At 33.3% G+C, this 21,567-nt stretch overlaps 2 protein-coding genes across 18 annotated transcripts in view; both read right to left on the reverse strand.

The window, feature by feature from the left end:
* LOC129790589 (uncharacterized) overlaps window positions 1-10,318 on the reverse strand; it is a 166,222-nt gene extending 155,904 nt beyond the window's left edge. The window contains exon 1 of the mRNA XM_055828157.1: window positions 9,526-10,318. Coding sequence (XP_055684132.1) covers window positions 9,526-9,697 — 172 coding nt within the window. The 5' untranslated portion in view covers window positions 9,698-10,318. The remainder of the gene's footprint in view (window positions 1-9,525) is intronic.
* A 5,166-nt stretch (window positions 10,319-15,484) lies between these two features.
* The window catches only part of LOC129788150 (regulating synaptic membrane exocytosis protein 2), a 42,112-nt gene continuing 36,029 nt past the window's right edge, over window positions 15,485-21,567 (reverse strand). For 11 of the 17 annotated variants that reach the window (XR_008750302.1, XR_008750306.1, XR_008750320.1 and 8 more), the window contains 4 exons: window positions 20,569-20,752; window positions 20,000-20,167; window positions 19,179-19,887; window positions 15,485-18,306 (listed from right to left, as the gene is read on the reverse strand). Coding sequence is in view for 6 of the 17 variants with exons in the window: in XM_055824263.1 (XP_055680238.1) it covers window positions 18,304-18,306; window positions 19,753-19,887; window positions 20,000-20,167; window positions 20,569-20,752 (490 nt within the window). In the remaining 11 variants the exon portion in view is untranslated. The remainder of the gene's footprint in view (window positions 18,307-19,178; window positions 19,888-19,999; window positions 20,168-20,568; window positions 20,753-21,567) is intronic. The other 6 variants (XM_055824263.1, XM_055824256.1, XM_055824244.1 and 3 more) reach the window with 1 other exon arrangement.

Raw genomic sequence — 21,567 nt, forward strand, 5'->3', positions numbered from 1 at the left:
CACACCACGTAGAGGTATGGAAAAGCCAAGAAAACCGCATGAGGTGCGAGTGAGTCGCATAAAATCGGACAAGGCTGTAAGTTGGTGAGTGTTTTCGGGTATAAATGCGCTGGCGCGGTGTCAGCTGGAACAAAAGGTGTTCCAATATTGAATCGACAACAGCAGGTTCCTATAGCAATGGGGGAAACACGATGTGGATTTCGGCATAGAAATGTAACACGGTGTATGCTCTCTCCTGTTCCAATACAATATTTATGAACATACACCATTTCACCTCTGTCTCACCTGCGCCGCTGCGGAATGCTCGCGTGCGATCTCTTTCATACTTGGAACCCTCAACGGCCCAACATATGTGCTCCAAGGGGAAGAGTTTCAGGTGAGAATATGATGGAGGGAGAGAAAGGGAAGGAAAGAGAAAGAGAGAGAGAGAGTGGTTGGTTGTAAATAGAATTTATGATGTACATAGTCGATGGCACACCGAATATTTGCGTGATAGGGAATAGAAGCGATAGCCTGTGTGAATTACAGAGCTGGCTGTTCATTTGGGTGGTGATATTTTTGGGGAAAGAGGGTGGCTCACGAAAGGGCACACCAGCTGCAAAATTAGTCACCCACACCCTGCTGAAAAAAAACCAACCCCATCCACCCCCAGCCATACTTCATTATTCTCACACGCGGGAAATTTCATTTCTATTAATATTAATTTCTATTTCCTCCATATTTCCCACCTCGCGCTCCCAAAAGCACGGAACACCGAGAGCTCCCCTGTGTGACCCGCGCTCTCGAACAGTCGTATGCAAAACACCACCCCACGTGAGGTGGGCGCAATGCAGTGGGTGGGGGTGGAAAAAAAGAAAGCGATTAGAATCTAAAGTACTTTTTCTTCCCTGGGATATTGACTAGAAAAGTTTCTTTTCTACTTTCCTTCGCAACGTGGTGTACACACACATACACCCTATCGCCCCCCTTCAAAATATGCCATCAAAAAAATATCTCCTGTCTCAAAAAAAAACCCCGGAAATCCCTCGTGAAGCTTTCACAAACAACCCCCAAAGTTCATTACACATCCTTGCACGAGAGTAGCTTTGTAATTTTTTTTTCTTCTAACATCAAACTCGATGAGCCTCGTGGAAAGCTCTGTGAAGTCGATCGATTTCCTCCGTGAAAATTTAATTCGATTGACGACAATAAAGTTTTACCGTCAATATTATACATTTAACCTTTGGAAACAATTTTAATAATTTATTTTAAAACGAAACACATAAACTTTGTACCCTAACAAGATGTTTGTAATCAATTTTTCAACATATATTTTGTAAAAAAAGTTGTTTTTCTTTTTTTTTAACAAATTGGTATTTTTTAGAAATGTTTTTTTTTTCTTCTTGGAAATTTTTTAAAACAAAAAAAGTAGGTCATACAATTTTGTCAAAGTTTTAAATACTTTTAAGAGCTTTTCCAATTACTTAAAATTTAATTTAAAAGAAATAGGAAATTATGTAAAATTAAATAAGGTATTTAATTTAAGGTATTTTTAAATAAATAACAAAAAAAAACTCATTCAAGGATCTAAGAAAACCATAAAATTTTATATTTTCCAAAGAGATAAAGCAAAGCTTTTAAATAATTCTTAAAGGACATTTTCCGCCCTACAACTCTATCTCAGATCACTTTTAGAGTAAAAAATATATTCATGTTTTTCCTAAACTTTGAAGTGATTTTTTTACCCCGCTATGTCCTAGAAAATAAACAGTTCTAAGAAAAATCAACCTGTTAAATTTAAAATCAATTACTTTCCAAAACTCTATGACCCTCGTGAAAAGTTTAATAACAAATCAATTTTCATAAAGCTCCCACCTCTAAGAATTCCTCCATTGTAGTGCATTAGATTAGTGGAGTAACTTGGGGTTTTGTAGAATAATTTACATGACCAAATTGCCACCCATCTAAGAATTTATCAGCGATGAAAGCGTATTTGGGTACAACGCGCGGTGGTGCCTAATTGAGTGCACTTGTGTAAGATGGCTTAATAGCAGTGAACTTTGAGAGTCAATTCCTCATCTAGGGTTACCCTGTTGTGGAGCAAATGTACCCTTCTTTAATAATGAAAAGCCCATTTCCCTAATATTTAATACAAAAGTTGCCACTTTATTGCTCTCTCTGGTTGTTTCAACACGCGCTATTGGGGTCGGAGGTACGTGCCACGCAGGGAGCATGGAGGAAACAATATCAATTTTTTTTTCTTTAGACAACTTTATTTCTCCTTCCAACCATTTCTGGGACTGTTTTGTGCTCAACGTAGCTATAGTAACAAGGATTTCATGACCACGCGATTAGAGAGACAACAAGAATTATTATTACAAAAGCAAGAGACTTTCTAGCAGTGTCTCTGTCTCGTTTACTCTTTCTCCCCATTTTAGGACGTCTTTCCACCCACAACTCCCATGAGAATTAGCCGCCCTCTAATTCTTTCTTATCCTTCTTTTCATGCTTGTCCTTTTTATGATCTCCTTTTCATCATCATCCTCGGAGAGCACCATCAATTTGTATGACTCTTGTTTCACACTCCAATGGAAATTTGTCAATGAGTTCACCAAGTGGATTACAGATTGTACGACGAAGGCAAAAAAAGAGCTCCAAGATAAACCCTGAGAAATATTTAATAAAATCCCCCAACTACGCAGGAGAAAAAAATGTTACAGAGAAAAAAATATGTATACTAAAAAGAAGGAGGTGGTGTGGTGGAAAAAAGCTCAGGCAAAATAAGAGCTTTTTTTTCCCTTTTCAGCATTCATATTAAATTCTCTTCATGAAATCAACACAAGTACCACATTTTTGACCCCATTTGCCGCTCATTTTGACGCCAAAAGTCTCTGGGGAATAACAGGGAGGGAGAAAAAAGTAAAAGAACAAGTAATGAACTTTACTTTTCCGTCTTACACAAATTGCGTCATCTTCAATGGGTTCCCACCTGCATCAATCAGCCAAGTGTTCACCGTCTGTTCTCTGGCAAAACACACACAAAAAGTAAGATTGTTTACCAGCTTAAGAGCCACACTTTTTCTCATTCTATCAAAATATTTTCCTCCTCCAGAGCTGAATTTGCAGAACCTGCGTGTTTAACTGAATTCCAGCACCAACACTCAAATGCAAATTCTTTTCTCCTCCCTCGCATGCTGGGGCAAATTAGAACACAAGAGGCACTTCTTCATACACCAAGACATCATCTCTCAAGATAGACGACATGATAGCCAGCATCTCGCGTAGTTATTCACAATTCCTGCGTGACTCAACTGAGATCGAATGCACGAGGTGAAAGGTCAAATGAAATTTCTCCACACAGCAGCTATGTTTTTTTGTTCTCTCTCTCAAAATAATTTCACCGCGGCAAACGTGGTGGAAAAGTTTAAAGAGCGAAGCATTGTTCTATGAGCAAAGCAAGAGGTCAATGACAAGCATGATTCCATGTGGAACAGCAGTTGTTCTCGCATAAGTTCGACTCAGTATATGGGGAAACATGTTCTGAGAATACTGTCTTCCATATAGCCAATTGAAGGCACCCAACTTTAATTGCCACAGACAGAAAAATTACATAATTCACATTGGGTACAGTTGCAGGGAAATTTTGCGGCACGAAGAGACATTTCCAGGTGATTGATGACGGTCTTCTAAATAATTACGGCTTGTCTGCTAAGAAAGAACGCGATACGTCGGTGCATCTTTTTCTTTTAATTATTTAAAACAATTATAGAAAGCTTTTTTCTTGACAAGTTTTTTTTTAAGAGTTTTTGTAGAATTTGTTATTATCCATTAAAAGAAATGAGTGAGGAAAGTAATGAGAATTTTTATTGTAACTTTAGAATTCTTGAAATTAAGTTTTCTATATTAATCTGAATATAACATAGAACGTGAAATCATAAAAAAAAAATGTACTGGTAAGCTGACCAAGCTTACGAGAGCTGTGTTTCTTTCAGTGTACCAATTTTGTGAGAGCAAACTAGAACGCGAATTAATTTAAATACGCGCAAAGTCGGGAAAAGTTGAAAAGTCATACCCTAAGAAATGTTTGGAAGGCCATATCTCGAGAACGGATCCATAGATTTTCATAATTTTTTTTTGTTTGAAAGGTCTTGAAGTCAGCTATAACATATCGAAAAATGAAAAAAATTTATGTCGCCATTTTCGAAAAATTCGAGTTCGAAATTTTCGAAAACTTTGTTTTTGACTTTAGCGCCTCTTGCGGTCATTTCTCGAAGTTGCAATGTTCTAGACATTTGGAGGGTTTCTCGAAACCTTTCATTTGCGCTTGAGTTGATCAAGATCGGACTTGTAGAACCCGAGATATGACATGCCAACTTTGGAAGGCTATATCTCGAGAACGGATCCATAGATTTTCTTCATTTTTGGCATGGAGCTAGATAATATAGTCAGCTACAACATATCAAAAAATGAAGAAAATTTATGTCGTCGTTTTCGAGATATTCATCGAAAACTCATCGAAAATTTTGTTTTTGATTTTTGGCCCCCTAGCGGCCACTTTTGAAACTTCGGATGTTCCAGAGAGTTGTAGGGTTTGTTGAGAGCTTTGATTTGACCCCGGGTTGATCAAAATCGGTCAAGCCGTTTTCGAGTTATGGTCGATTTTCGATGAAAAATTGTGGCGGCCATATTGACTAAACGGCTTGACCGATTTTCAAAAATGAGGTATCGTTGGAAAGGTATTGATGGCCCCTACAACATATCAAAATTTCAGATTTTTAGCTATTACAGGGGCTGAGATATAGCGAAAACAAAATTTTGAGGTTATTCAAAATGGCGGACGATGGGGTGGGGGGGTGGATTTGACTTCATAATCGTATGTCTTCCACCCGATATATGAACTTTGCCGTTGACCGCAAGTCTCTATCTATTACCGTTCTCTTGCAATTCAGCGTTATACTACGGCCGGCCGGCCGGCCGGAAAAATTTTTTTTTTGGCGCATACGTTTTTTTGGATGTGGGGACCCTAATTCGTGCTCATCCCAAGTTTGAGCCCGATCTGACGACTTTCGATTTTTCTCGGTACACAAAAGCTGTGTCTGAAAGAGACACAGCTAACTAATGAAATATATCTCCAAAACCGTAAGATATTTATGAGGTTTCCCTTGAAGCTCAAAAATTATTTTTCAATTTCCAACCTTAAAAAATTAATTGAAAAATTTAAAACATAAAATTTACGCGAATCTCTTCCTAATTCATTTTTTCCGAATGGGTAGTTAGCTCCCACTCACTCAGGATTCCTTCCACTTGTGAAAGCATTTGTTATCAAATTATAAAATCGCCGGTATACCCAGAATTCCGAATGGCATCTAAATAAAATACGCAGTCGTATGTGAAAAAAAAATGTGGCTGAGTTTAAAAATTTCTCATGAAAGAGAAAAAAAGGTGCCTTTTGGGAAGTTGTTCACTCTCTATATGTATAATTATGAAATACTGGAGCAATTCATAAATACGCAATGAGAGAATACACGATTTCATAGCACCTCACCCGGTGTGTTTTGGGTGTTGTGCTGCCTTTGCCATGGAAGCGGAAGCACACTTGAATAAATAAAGCACCCAGTCGATATCGTGACGAAAAAGCCTCGCACGGTTTGAACAATAAAAGTCAAAAATTCCTTTCGATGGGGCGGCTTAATCATCCCCCTGGAAAAAAATCGATGAACCACGCGGGGTGGTTCATCAATAAAAAGCCCGAAAACGAAACGCGCGACTTGAACGTGCCTGCACGGAATTCATCTCAATTTTTCAGGAGCGTCGCTCTTGTTCTGGAGCTTTCAATTATCCACACAAGTCCTAAATTATGTATAGCGGACACATCGCCACCCCTTTGACCTCTTTAACACCTCGATGGCGTCGTGCGACGACGACGCTTCATGGGTCCACACTATCGATCCACACACGCGGATGATTCATTAGCTTTTCCACAAAACCCACCGACAGGTAGCGCGTACTTGTGGAGAGGACATACATAGGTGTGTAAAAGAGAGACAGGTCAATCAGCTCCCACATACACATGAGGGGATGTTTAGACAAAGTTGCTCTACGCGCCAGAATCCCATCATTTATATAAAAAAAAAACCTCCCCCAGGGGATCATGTAATACTTTCCTCGTCGTCACTTCAATCAGCTGGTGGCCTAAATTGCAAAGGTGTCCACGCGACAAGTTTACCCGCGAGGAATAACCTCGAAATGACCCCGAAAGCCATTCAATGACCTCTGTAGAAAGTTCCTTGCCTATGCCCACCTCTGACGCAGCCGAGAAATTTGAATATTTGATAACATGTGAAGAGAAATGGTGGGCTATTTCTAAATTCCTAACTAGCGTGCTTGGGAAACTAAAATGGAAATGTTTTCGGTGAATTATATTCCCATTTGGGATTTTTTTTCTACCCTCACCTAAGTCCCCTTCAGTGTAGCATACGTATGTATACTAAATAGCAAATAAAAACATTTTTCATTTTATCCCTCCCTTCCGACTACAAGTGCGACAAAATAAAATATTAGAGTGGCAATAAAGAATAAAAATATATCATACATTTTATGGCTTGATTTCACTCAAACTAGTGATTTGTTTCATTTTTTTTACCCATTAATTGTACACTTTATGCAAAAAAAAGTCGTATGAAAAGTATATAAAAATTCAGATATTATTAATTTGTTTCCCAACCAGTTGTGTTAGTTTGAAAAAAAATACATAAAAAATTTAATTAAGACAAAATGATCTATGTAGAAGAAAATGAAGAGAATAAATAAATAGAATACCTTACGTTAATTGTTGATGCAAACGGTTACCCCAAGAAAGGTTAGACGGTTACACAGGCGAGTAGGGAAAAAAAAACGTAAAACCTTAGAGAATCTTTTTTACCCACGCCTGTCAGCCCAACATAATATTTTTGGATGATTATAAGCGACACTCGCTTATTGTTTATTCACCTAAATAACTATGCGTTTCATCCCTCAACCTCTGGCATTGTCCAAAATTTCTCGGCTCGTTCCCCGCCCCATTTGCCACCCACGTCACTTTTTTTTGCGCCCCGAGGAAGTTCACACACACAGGGTGAAGGTAAATATGTCAATTTACCTACCCCGTAGAGGCACCCGCACAGTTTTTTGGAGAGTGCCTCTCCTTTATTTCACGTTCCCCCGCGTCCCAGGCAACAAAAATGTCTGAATAATTAAAACACTTTACCAACAGGGTAATTTAATATTTTAGGAAAATTCTATTTTCCACCCAAAGTGCATCTGTGTGTGTGTGTCCTTAAAGCACCACACCGCTGTGCTTTTCCCATATTATTTTCTCATGCTTTAAAATGTCGAGTTGAGTTTTAGATACATACCTACATACATATGTAAGGTACATATATTTTGTGGTGAAAAATAAAGGAGGGAATTCCAAGAAAACAAGAAAGACTTTAGTTGGTGGAAATAAACTCCATGAAAGATTGGTATGAATATTAAAAGGGGAAAAGGCGAATTTCAAGCTCTGATGAAAATAATTGTGGTGATGTTGCATGAATTAAGAACAGGTGGAAATGGGCTTATCCTTTCGATGCGACCATAAAGTAAGGAGAGCATGTAGAAGACACCTGTCTGTATCACACCAAGACAGTACAATACCAAAGAGACCCACATAAATCCCAGAGAGCTTCAAAATTCTCATAAAATATTCAATACTAGAACAACTTGTACAAAATTTATGAAATTGAATTATTAATTGTCTTTAAAAAAAAATATGGGGAAAGAGAAATGTTGTACAATTCAATGTGTTCAACACCAAAAATTGCTCCAATTCTAAATTTAAACACTCTTTAGACTTTTTCTCTTTTATTCCTTAGACAACGCTTTATGCATCAAACTTTTATAAATCCTTCTCTTAAAGAGAATCTTTAGTTGAGTCTACTCAAAACTCTAATTTTACCTCGCAGGCACTTTTATCAAACGGAATTTGTTAAAGAAAATCATTCAAAAATGCTGCATGATATTGATTAAAGATTAAGAAGTGCACAAATTCTACGAAATAAGTTTTAAGCTACAATAGAAGAGCAGTATGTACGTACATAGTTAACAAGATTCTCACAAAATTATATACCGTTCAAGTATACACATATGTATGCGATACTTCCTTGATTTCATCGTATTCGAAACATCAAAGAGATAAAATGGAACCGTCTATATCGTCAGATAATCTCTCATAACCAAATTGGCATTCAATTACATTATTGGTAGCACTTTAATCACTTCAAATAACATATAATTAGGCGTAATCATGCGAGAAACTTTCATTGATCCCTTAAATATTATGTAGTTGACGATACTTGCTTGAAACTTGAGGACAGAGCTTATGAAAACTTTAACTTTCATCAACCTACTTTGTTTTTCTTTTCTGTTTATTTGTGATTTCATTGTAATTATCTACATTTAATCGGTTAAGTAATATCTGTAGCAACATACAGTGAGGCTCTGCATAACATCTTTTTAAACACTTTAAGATGGATTGTTTTATTCTTAAGCTTTGTTAAAAAAATATTTTATTCAGAGATTATTTTAAAATCAGAAAAATCCTCAAAGTGTTGATTTTCACTCTGAATCAATAATGAAATTTTCCTGGAATGTTCAAAATGGGAAAATTTAGTTAAACCGATAGATTATACTTAACGCTCCAGATAAACCGAAAATTGCAGTTTTCAACGTTTCGACAATGCATCAATATTGACTTAAAGTGAAAATAAAAAAAAATTACGAACCACCACTTCAATTTGTAAATTAAATGCAAATAAAAATTATTTCATTGCTATGGACAATTATTACGGTAATTCAAAAACAAGCAACTTTAGAAATGAAGCTTTAAAAAACTAGTAAAAATAATTACTTTATTAGTAAATTATATTTTTTAAGGGACAGAAAGTAATCGATCGATCTGACGTTTATGCCTTGTAAGAAAGTAATCGAATTAATTCATTTATACGGATATTTTATTTTAATAATAATCAATCCTAAATTTTGTCTTATATACATAGTCACTCACACCTAAATGAAGGGTTAAAAAGTTTATCAATTGCTAAACTTTTTCGGTTTAATGTAGTTTTAATATAGTAAATCGTTTTTAATAAACTTACACACCTACATATATGAGATTATAATATATACTTTTTAATACATATAAAATTCATATACATAACACACATGTATATAATTTCCAATTAAATTTGTAAATAATTTTGGCACACGTGGTTAAGTTTAAGATATCAAGAGAATATCGATTTCCAGCGCATAAGCGTAATGAGTTTAGAGGTTTACATGGTTTCATTGTCACATGGATGAGAGAATCTTACAACGTGGTCAAAAACCAATAAACAATCCATGTTCATAATTTTCTTGTTTCTCTATAACCCGAAATTCTTATCATTCGGAATGAATCGCACGGTTATATACACGAAAAAGTACGCGCATTGGCAAAGGAATAAAATTCAGAATGAAAAAAAAACTTACCAACTTCTTCCGGTTGTGGCTGCCCAATTGGAGCCGATGCAGAAGTTTGTCCAAAAGTCGATTCCAGTGTTTTTCTACCACTGGGTCTTGGGTTTCCGTGAAAACATCCCAATGTGCCTAGAGGCTGATATAGCGGTATGGGGCCAAGTGAGGGGTGCCAAGAAAAATTCATCCATACTTCGTCGTATACCCCTTATTTTGATCCCCTTCACACCGTCCAGCGGTCTCCCCTCCTCTCTCCCTCCGGCCGGGAGGGCCCTACTGCTCCTTCTTGCCCAACTCGTATATGCAGGGAAATGTTAATATGGATTTCAAATGTGGCGTCAAAGAATGTTCTGGGTGCAAAAGCAACCCCCAAAGTGACTAATTTTTTCCCCGAAAAATAAGTTCGTATCTGTTGTGACCACGAAATAAAAGTCTTTTCGAAAGTCCCAGGAGAGATGTAGCACACCGGGAGGGAGAGAGAGAGAGTGAAAGAAGATATAGATTAGCCGATAGTCACGGTGAAAAAAAGTTTAGTGAGGAAAAATACAAATTGTCACACACTCGAGAAAAGGGGGGCTCACAACACCCCTTAAAAACCTCCCAAAACACTCGGTCAATTTCTACCTCCTCTTTGCCCTACAAAAATGCAGTTTAAAAACGAATTGCACTTCTTTTGATACTTTCCTAATGATATGCTCAATATAACACTTAATTTTTCTCACTTATCTAGCCAATATTAATGATATGTATTGGTTACAAACGATGGAGCTCTTTTTGGAGTTCACGTCGCTTCGATATGTTTTTCGTATATAGCATCTGAGAGGGACGAGGGAGCGATGTAAAAACTTTTTTACCGTTCGGCTGTTTTCCGGCACAAAACGTGAGGGGTTCTCTTTCGAATGGCGCATGCGTCACCCCGTACACCCATATGGCGCCCCCACTGGACAACCCGGATCAACCCTCAGCCAAAATCGAAAGCTGGAAAATTGCTCGTTTCCTGTTCGAACCAAAAGATGACGCTACTTTTAGAGACGGAACCGGGGTAGAGGATTACTTAAATATATTGGAAGTACCTACATACATACATAATATATATTAACATTACCTACCTACAAGGTATCCTGTCCTGGAAATAAGGTTTATCTGTGTTGGGCCAGCTATGTAAAGTTGAAGAGCTTTAAAGTTTTCTTTCAGTCTTAAAGAAAATATTTTTTATTCTTTTCTCAAAAATATATCTTACATAATTCACAAACGACTTTTCCGAAAAAGCTCTAAAAGAATGGAAAGCCATTAATATTTATTTATTTAATTTAATAATTTTCCTTTGAAAATGATTTAAAAAAATTTTTAAATGTCAAATAAATAATTTCTCTATCAAAATTTAAATATTAAACTCCACAAATTCAAATTCATGCAAAATATTGGCATTGCGAAAATGAAGAAAAGTCCCAAAAGAACTGACATTTAGCAAAAATGCCAAAGAAATGTGGTTTATTGCGCTCATTTATCATCAATTTTGTACACCACATTTCCATTTGACTGCGTACCCTTAGTTGGGGCTAAGAAGAGGGGTTGGCAGTGTAGGAAAAACATCAAATAATCTGCAATGCAGAACTCGGAATGAGCAACTTTTGGAGACAATTCAAACTTTTTGTGCAAGAAAACTTTTCTTCTGCATTTCTTTATGCAACTTTTTTCGACTTACAATTTCTTCTTTTTTTCTTTGGCGAAAATAAAAAGTATAAGTGCTGGAAGGCGCGAGAGTGCGGTTAATTAAGCATCCACGAAAATGGGCACACTCACACATTTTGTCCGAGAAGTTTAGCCAGCTTCTCACACAAAAATAGATGATCCACTAATCTCTCCTTCCATCATCCGAAACACATTAATTAACCGATAATTGGTTTTAATTAACGCTCAAACTCTTCACACATTCCACCCCCCTCCGGTACTTGCAGTCTATTTTGGGCAATGGAATTATTTTTATTGCACGCACGCACAATCTGCTGAGGCTCCTTCAACACACCAACGCCTCCCGCGCACGAGGGTCCACCTTGAGGATCGCATTCTATCGCCAAATGTTCCGCAACGTGTTGATCAAACACGTCTAATTCTCTTTCAACCTGACGTTTTTCTTCACTCTGCAAATTAATGGAAATTCAGGAAAAACTCAAGCAAAAATAATGACTTCAAAAACCCAAACTACGTGGCTAAAATGGGCAGTATGAAGGTGATTGGAAGAAAACTTTTTGCATCAAAATTATCAAAAAAAAATTCCATATTTCCTCACATTCTACATGAGGCTTAAATCGATAATTAGATTCTTAAAATGAAAGTTATCATGATTTGAGTAACTCTTCTATACCCTCCTTCCCCTTTAAGTTAAGTTATAATTAACAAAAGCATAATTAAATTGTTCTTAAAACGTTTTAAGCTAATTATTCGGGACAAAACTATTTTTAAACTAGTTAAGAAATCAATTGAAAAAAGGCAACAAAATTTTTAATCCATTCAAATTTTCAGTCTGGTTTAAAATCACTAGGGGAGGGCGGGGCTAATTAAGTCACTTAAGAGTTTGGAAAAAGCCTAAAATATCATATTTCCTGGCTAGATAGAACAAAATGATCTGAGAAAGAGTTATAGGGCAGTAAATTTTCTATAAAAATGAGCTATACATTTCGCTTTATCTATTTCGGAAATATGATATTTTGAGCTTTTTCTAAACCCTTAAGTGACTTTTTTAACCCCGCTCTCCCCTAAAGTTGAAATAAATTTCAAAAATCGAGTTGAATCCAAAACGCTGTTAAAACACAAACTTCTAAACAATCTTGATTCTAAAAGATAAACCTAAATCTTAAAATTTTCATATTTTACCACAATTTAAAGAAACGGCAATAAAGACATCAAAATTCTGAAAATTTAACTCCAGAATGCAACCCAGTTTTCCATTAAACGACGTAGCTGCTGTGGAAAGGGAAAATTTATGCATTTTGTTTAATTTTTAATGATCTTTCTTCACAGTTTATTGTCGTTTCTCGACACTTCATAAGCCGAGAGGGGATACAATTTTCTTTTTTTCTTCTTTCATAATCTCCATTTTAGCAATTTTTTTCATTCTTTATGTAAATCGAAAAAAAGTTATGATTTATCTTTTCAATTTTATCTCGATTTTGGTATCATTTTCTTTATACTCGATAAGACAATTTGAATAATGATTCATGTGTAGTTATTTTGCATTTTTCATTTTTTTTGTATGCAAGTTTATAAAGATTTTTTTTTAATAAATTTCTTTTTTTTTCTTATATAACAAATATGTTGTTTTTTTCGGTAATTTAATTAACATTGCATTGGTTTTTTTTGTTATCAAATCAATCGATTACATTTTAAATTTCTCACCCATTTCCATTTCTTTTTTTTTTTCTTTAATAAGTGTGTATAGTAACTAGGTATCATTATGGTAAGGTAAAGTCGTGTGATTTTTTCATTTTTCTTTTTTTTTTAATTTAAAATGACGTTTCTCTTGAATCAGGAAATTGTTTTAAAGTTTGTCTTAAGTTTGATTTGTTTCTTCTTTTAATAAAACTTGAAGGTCTTAACTATTTTTTTTTGTTTTTGTCTTAAGAAATGTTTTTTTTTATTTCATTAGTAAGAGCATGATTAAGGATTTTCATTTACTTTAATCAATAATTTTTCTTCTTTCATTTTAGATTACTTTTTTTGGACCAATATTGCACTTCTTCGTTCTTGTGTGCAGCAACGGAATGGAGAGGAATTCTTTTTCTTTGTATCTTATTTATGAAGATTAATCTTTTCTTCATTGACTAGATCTTGCTATTATGGGGCATTTTATGAACTTCCTTCATTTTTTTTTTTAGTTTACATTCATTCTGATCTGCATGTTTTACTAAGCTAAAAAAAAGGATTAAAAATCTGTATTACATAAAATCTTTCATTGGTACTAAAAGTACATCCGCAAAATTTGATGAAAAACAACAATTTCTTTAAAATATTTGCATTCGTTTTCAAAAATATACAAAAACTAATTTTAGTCGCAATTAAATGTATTTTTTCTTCTTTCTTTTAAGTTGTGTATATTTTTTACAACAAACTATCTATAGTTAGACACTTAACAGAAATAGTTTTTTTTTTCGAAAAATTATTTATATAATTTTTATTCTCATGTTAAATGTCTGTTGCATCTCATATTCATTGAATATCAAATTTTTTTTCCTTTCTCATTTTTGAGTTTTTGTTTTATATTCACAAATTACAAGTTTTTTGTTTATTTATTTTTTTTAGTAGAATTTTCTTTTATTTATCAATTAAACACACATTTTTTTTTCAATTATTTCGACTATTCTGATTTTCTTTATGAACTAAAGGCTTTTCTTTTAATAACATTTAGTGGGTTTAAGGGTTAATAAATTATTTCTTTTGAGATCCATTCACCAGAGAAGGGAGTTCATATAGAAAGTATAGTATTTATAATAAAATGTACAACTTATCCGTAAATCCATTTTAAACTAGTTTCTTTTTCTTTAAGAATGATGCAGAGAATAATTTTTGCACAAACACCATCTTTGTGTGTGATCCATGTAATTTTGTATACTATAAGGCAAGGTATATGATTTGAAAAATATTCCATTCTGGTTCGATTTTACAAATCCATAATTTTTTTTTTAATTTACATCAATATTTTCTTTTGAATTTTTTTGTATTTTCACTTTTTTTTCTCAAAATTTCCTCACCATTTTTTTTTTGTCTAAAATAATGTTTGTTCTTCGTTTTTCTTTTATGAGGGTAACGAGTTGTTACTCAGAGTGAGCTTTTGTGGAAAATTCTTTCCCTTTCGAGATAATCCTTAAAAGTTTCACTGCAAAAATTTCACTAGTTGTTGTTTAAAGAAAGTTTTCTTTGCAAATACGATTAATTTGCTATCTTGCCGGATTTTTTTTTCTTTCAAAAGAGTTGGTTATTCCAAAATGTACAGACAAATCTCTATTATTTGTATTTTTCTACTCTTTTTTTCCTTTTCACTTTTCTTCGTAATAAAAAGCAACACATAAAGTGTGACAAATAGGCCATCGTGATTGCGCATTACACATCCATCAAATGAAGGAATTTTTAGCGTATCCCTCAAACCCCATCTCTCCCTTTGCTGCCCAAGAACTCACCCCCACGGACTGTTATCTATATTATACCCTTTGATATATTTACAGGATAATATTTTTTTCTTTTTTTTTTTACTATTTTTGGGGCATTTGTGCCAATATCACGGATAGAGACGTTACCATAAGTATATGAAAATTTACTCATTTCTTTGGTAAAAATGATTACAATCTAGAGACAAATTTTTTACTTTTTTTTTCCTTGGTAAAGTTAAGAAGGTTTCACTACGATTTTCTGTTTTCATTTATGTAAATATTTACATTTCACTCGATGTTGATCACTTTTGGAATTAATTTAATAAAAAACGAAAAAACTCTCTCTCTATGTGGGATATCCCCGGAAAAATCTCCAGAATTCTCTGCTAGAGCCATTTGTAGAGAATAAATGGAGAATTTGGGGATAAATTAAATGAAATTCTATGTAATGGTATACCTCTAATATGGGGGAGGAAAAGAAACAGGAAAATTTCTCCAAAGAAAAAATAAAACGTTCATCGTATCAATTTGCTTTCAATTTAATATTAATTACATATATTTGGTTCTCTTTCGAATGTTTAATTTTTTACACATGAAAAATGTCTCCTAACTCCCCCCTAGGCAGGACGATCCTTTGATCCTTGCACTTAGGGGTGTTATTCTTTTTTTTTGCGAAATGCGTCAGTTCTTCGTGTCAACGACTTTTTATTTAAATATGAATTTCTTTGCGACAATGTCAAAAATGTCTTGCTTTAAAGTAAATCTTGAGGTTTTATTTAATATTTTACAATTTTTCTTTACCACTATCCCACACTTAATTTTTATACTGTATTTTTTTTCTCCCGTTTGAATATTTAATAAGCTGTTTTATGTGTTTAGATATGACACTTACATGGTACGATTGAAATAAAAAACAATCTTTTCGTTGATTTGCAAATCTATTTGGTTTTTTTTTCTTTTTTTTATTTGGAAAATAATAAAAAAGGTTTTTAAATTTATTTACTTGCAATTATTTCCCATGGAGATGTTTCGATCTTCCAACAGTAAAGCTTTTTTCGTGTATATTTTGCGTGTTGAAATGAATTTAAAAGAAAAATATATCCAATAAATAGACGAATGGAAATATTTTTGCAGTAAGGAGCATTTTAATTACTTCTGAATATTTTTTTTTTAATCTTACAACAAAAATTTAAGATTATTTAAGAAGCTAAAAACAAGTTTAATTTTTAATTCAATTATTTAATGCTTAAGATTTAAAAAAAAAGTCATTGAGATAAAAATTGATTTTTTATCGTTTTTTTATTATTTAACTTACTCACAGTTTATTTTTAGAGATAAAAAAATCCTAATATTCTACTGAAACGACTGAAACACTGAAAATGTTCAAAGAAATAACTATAAAGGAAAAGGAAAACCAAACATGTAATTTTTTGAAACATTTTCCAGTCTTGATTTTTTTAAGCTTTTCCTGATCCCTCGAATAACTTTCTTAGCTCCATTCTCCCCTATTCATAAAATACTGAAACAAATCAACAAAATTTAGCCATTTTGCTCCTCACTGAAATAACTAAAAATTATTCCCATCGTCTAATAAAAAGCAAAATAACGAAAAGAAAAGAAAACTCCGTGTTGGAAATAAAAATTTGCAAAGTGATATCTTTCGTTTTTTTTGTATGTTTATTTCCACAAATTTCCCTGTAGAAACCTGAACATTAGTTTGTCTTACATTAAGGATCTTTATCTGATTTAAAATTCACAAATTTCCCACCACAATTGGTGAGCTTTTCCGGTCCTTGGTATGGATGACATGATGGAGGGATTTTTCTTAAACAGAACTTTTGGTTCATTTTTTTTTTTTTTGAAAGAGAAGAAAAATGAAAGATTTTCCTTTTAATTTGCGCAACTATATGGAATACATTATTATTTTTCACGGAAAACGTGGTGTAAAGATTGTGAGCTATGGAAGGAGATTTGATGTACTTTGAGGTTTATACATTTTTTTATTCTTTTCTTTTACTGTAGAAAAAGCTTTTAAAAGGTGATTTGTATTATCATGCAGAGGTGTAAAATGTCGAAGGTATTTTTTGATGAATTACTTGCTATAAATGTATCTTTGTTTTTTATCTCACATTTTTTGTGACAATAAGGGTTAGATTAATTTAATGCTTAATTTAGATATCTCATTCTTTTTTTCTTGAATAAGGTAGTAATAGTTTTTTTTTATGAATAATTCTGTCAATTCCCAAGAAGCTTTTTTGTATATTTTATGTATCATCACTTACGCCTAACTATGCTATTTTGCATTATTTATATTATTTTTTTTTTATTAATTTATTCATTTTTTTTACCTAGTATTTCCAAGTTTTCTTCTTTGTGAGATATGGTTTGGCTTTTTTTTTAATATCTGCGCTTTTAACCAAACCTATATTTGGAATGGCAAATATAGGTCAGATAAAATATACTCATTCCCCTCATTTATGAATACTCTGTTCTGTTCCTGCAACATTTCTTTTCCTATAAGGTTTCTCTGGTACAAAATTAAATCTCTGCCCTCTATATAGACTTAAAGTTAAGCTTGTTTGCACAGCAAGCAGAATTATGGTGAACTTTTATCTTTATTTTTTTGTTTTCTGATTTTTTTTTATTTAGATCTTTTTATTTAAATATTTCATTTGATACGCAACAATAAAAGCTATTTATAGGGTATATGTATGCTTTTTTCTCTCTAACGAATTCGTTATTCTTTTTTTTTTCTTCTTCTTCAACATATCTAAAAGAAATCTCTTTTTTTTTTTCTTCATAAAAAGCTTAAGGCAAATTAGTTCATCTTCATGGTTTTCTCACATCCTTTTATAGTACATTTATTCTTTTCTTTTTAGTTGAAAGTTTTCTTCATTCGAATACTTATTTCTGCTCTAGTTTTCTCTATAACTTTATTCATCTGCAAATATAGTGATATAAACTTCAAAAATAATGTTTTCTCTTTAGTTGAAATCTCTGTAATTTCTTTTAGTTTTTCTTTTTTTGTATATGAAGCGCTTTTGCGGTACTTAATATAGAAGGAAAAAAATACTTGCAGTTCATTTCTATTCTTTTACATTATTTCTCACGCAATTCATTTATTCATGCAGTTTTAAATGTCTCTTAAATATGGCTCAGACTTATGGGTTTAGCTAGAGGAATGTTGTCCAAATTTTTCTTTTTTTTTTACTTTTCTTTAAATGAAAATAAGAATGAAAATTCAGGGCAAAATGTAGAATCATAAATTAATTTTTAAATAGAACTTTTGACAACAATAAAGAAATATCCATTTTAGAATAAACAAAACATAAATAATATTCTCCTAAAATACATTCCTTAGGCTAAACCCAAAGTCTGCCCACGACATTACATACCGATTTACTTTTTTCGTAATTTTTTTTAGTCATTTTTTCTCATCAATGAATATAAAATGTAAGTAGTGGAAGGCTTTGTTCATGGTTTCATCTTCTATTCTCTTAAGTTAAGACAAGTTTAATCTTCTTCATTTTTTTTTCATTCTAATCTTCTAATATTTACAAGATCAATATAAAGTTCACAACTGATGCATTAAAACTCCGCCGTCGCGACAAAAATCAATCACTGCCACAGTTTGGTTGTAAAATTGGAATTACTGCAAAAATACAAAAATATCGTTACTAAAAGATATAAGAAATTGTTTTTAAGCGAATTTTAATTAAATAAATGTTGATTAAAAATTCAAAACATGAGAAAGCCATAAATTCATTATATTAAACTGTCGAGGACTTTACAAAAATTGTCCTCTTGCTTTTATTTTTTATGTATAAGTAAATGTAAGTAAATAAAGGTTAATATTTTGTGATGTGAAAATGCAGTGATTGAAAAATATGTAATGGATGATGGAGAAATAAAAGGATTCTAAATATTCAGATGCAAAATGAGCACAATGCAGTGAATTGAGAATTTTATTTGAGCAACTAGAGTGATTGTCAAAATTGTTTGATATACTCAATCTAATTAACTTTAGCTATATTTTTTCAGTTTAAGTTTTAAGGTTAAATAAAAGCTTTGACGATACATTACGACAATTTCAAAGTTCAAAAAAATATTGAAATAATCAGAGATAATTTAAACTTATTAAAGAAAAAATATAGCTTAACTGACTTCATCTAAAACAATTTCAAAAATAATAATTTTTTGGTTTGTTTTTTTTTTATTTTCTTTTGATTTTAATTCAAACTATTTGAAAAAATAGGATTACATGTTTTAAATAGTTTTTCTCTAGTTTGCACAAATAAATATAGACGAGGATGGTTTAATTAGACCTTTTGTACTGGATTTAACTTTTTTTAATCAATTAGTTTTATTGATTTTATGTAACAAAAAAATTCTAACCTAATATTTAAAAATCTTTTTTTAAAAACTTTTTCTAAAGAGGTCCAATTCAAACCACCCTCCCCTATATCTTAAAAAAGAAGTGTTTTTGAACATGCATGATTTTTGTTCCACATGATAATCACATACCTACGTACTAGTTTGAGGAAAGAAGAAGATCCGTGATAGTTTATCTTTGTTACAAAAAATTTTGAGGAGAATTTTGAGCTAATTTTTGCTAGATTTCAGGTTTGAGTATTACTGTGTTTTTCATTTTTTTTACCTGTGTCCAACTAATAAGGTTTTCTTCTACGGAAAACTAAAGGAAAAAAACTCCAAAATTAAAAGCCAAATTAAACATCAAATGTGTTGTAAAGGTGAAAGCTCTTTTGGGAGCTTTTCTTCGGTTAAATCTATTTCTCTCCCGTGCAAATGAAACTAACACAGAAAATTAAAAGAAAAATAAACGAAAGACAAGTGAAAGACTTGTGAGGAAAATGTGTGTGTGTGTCAGAGAAAAACGGGGAAAATAAATGGAAAATAAAAAAAAAATTCCAACATGTAAGGGGATGTTTTGATGTGTGAGGGACAAATGCCACAAGTGAGAGAATTTGCACGCGACTGTGGCTCGCCAGAGTATATATAATGAATTTTACAGCTTAAGTGAATCAAGTGAAGCAATTGAGGAACGCCTAGAAAGACCCAAGCTGGGCGGTCCACTGACCAGTGATGTGGTTCCAAACAATTTGTACCACCCGATGACAATATTGGACAAATTCAATTCATCTAGCATTATTTGAGCCACCCCCATGAACACTTTTTTGCCCTCGATTCGACCGTAGTCACCCCAAACAGTCACCTGCAAGTACACCAAAGGAAAAACCAGACGCATCATCATACTGTGTGAGGAAAAACCACAATACGCGATGGGAAAGAAAAGAAAAGAAAAAAAAAACAGCCACGCCACTTACTTGCAAAATGCATCCTGCAAATGGTTCTCGGAAAGAAAGTTGCTGCTGATAGAGCGGATCGAGCGTCTTCCTGGCCGTCGTTGTCTTGGCTTTGGCAATGCACTTCTTTCCCGACACTAAGTACACTTTAACGTACGGTGCCGGAAGCACTTTAGAGCCGGGACGTGCCTGGTGGAGTTAGTAGGTCAGAATATGTAGAGATGGGGAGGCGAGAGACAGAGGTCGAAAAGCACACAAATTGTTAGTGTTTTCCATTGATAAATTGGAATTACGAGGATGTTTTCTTGTGACTCTGCAAAATTGCTTTTCACAGCGTTCCCCCCTTACATTTTGCAACATAAAATTTTTCGCTGCATTTCATTCAAAATTATTGATGTGAACCACCCACTCAGACATTTTAAGTCCATCAAACTCCAGAGCCAAGGAAAATTCTTTTTTTACAGGAAAATGTTAAATTTTTAAAGTTTTCCCACGTTTTCGGGGAAATGGTTTAAATGCGATTTTAAAGTATGAAAAGCAATTTTGTAAAGTTCAATAAATAAATCAAATTTCTATGCTTTCGATCATACCTGAAGTCCCCTAGCTCTAATCACTTCCACCTCAAGGTAGCCTTTCTGATGGCACAGGGAGAGTTGAATGTCCCCGAGAGCAGACGCGCCCAAGACTTGACGTCCAACGAGCTGTCCTGGCCCGAGGCCTTCAATGAAGTCCGACAGTTGCCCCCCATCCGTCGTTCGCAAGGACGGAGACCACCTAAATCACGACGGAAATACAAAAAAAAATATCAATTCTACTGCTCTCCTAAAGCTCCCAAAAAAAGGAAGTATGTATTGAGAACAGGCAAATAAATTCAAAGAAGAGGAACAGAAAGAAATGTATTACAGATATTTTTGGTGCAAATAATAACAAAGAATGGAAATTGTTTGAGAGTCTGCCAAAGTGAGAAAGATGAGAGTGAATGTTCTGGATGCGTTTCTTATGTGATGCAGAATGTCTATGGTACAAAATTTCATGTCTTGTTTTCATTTGACCATTAAACAGGGAGAAATAGAGATCTCTGTTCTCGCAAGGAGACGCACTGAATCATACAACAGCTAATGAAGAAAGTGAAATATCTTTTTTAATTCTAAATTAAAAAATATTCTAAAATTTGTGCCAAAAGAACAATATTTAAGAAGTGGACAGCAGAACTTTTTTTAAGGTGGTAACTTGCTCTTTTTTTTTTAAATTAATTGTTTTCTATTGCATGCAACATGCTAGAGGGTGGCTAGAGTGGTAGTTCTAGGGGATTTATAAGGAAATTAGAGTGCCAAAATGAAAGAACATTTTTTATGCTAATTTGGAGAATAAAAATTCATTCTGCAATATTGAATTAAAGTTTAATTTACATGCAAACTCAGTCACGTTAATTATCTCATATAACTTTTAATTGATACGCTCCAGAAGTAATTAAATTATCCTTTTACATTCAAATGGAGAGCGCTCAAAAATATTAAAGTTGAGATTTATCTAATAAAACGTTTTGAGAGAAAAAATGCATAATTTCTCGTAAAATCTTTTGAGCTTTT

The sequence above is a fragment of the Lutzomyia longipalpis genome, chromosome 1, assembly GCF_024334085.1.
Source record: "Lutzomyia longipalpis isolate SR_M1_2022 chromosome 1, ASM2433408v1".
In the NCBI taxonomy this organism is placed as follows: Eukaryota; Metazoa; Arthropoda; class Insecta; order Diptera; family Psychodidae; genus Lutzomyia; species Lutzomyia longipalpis.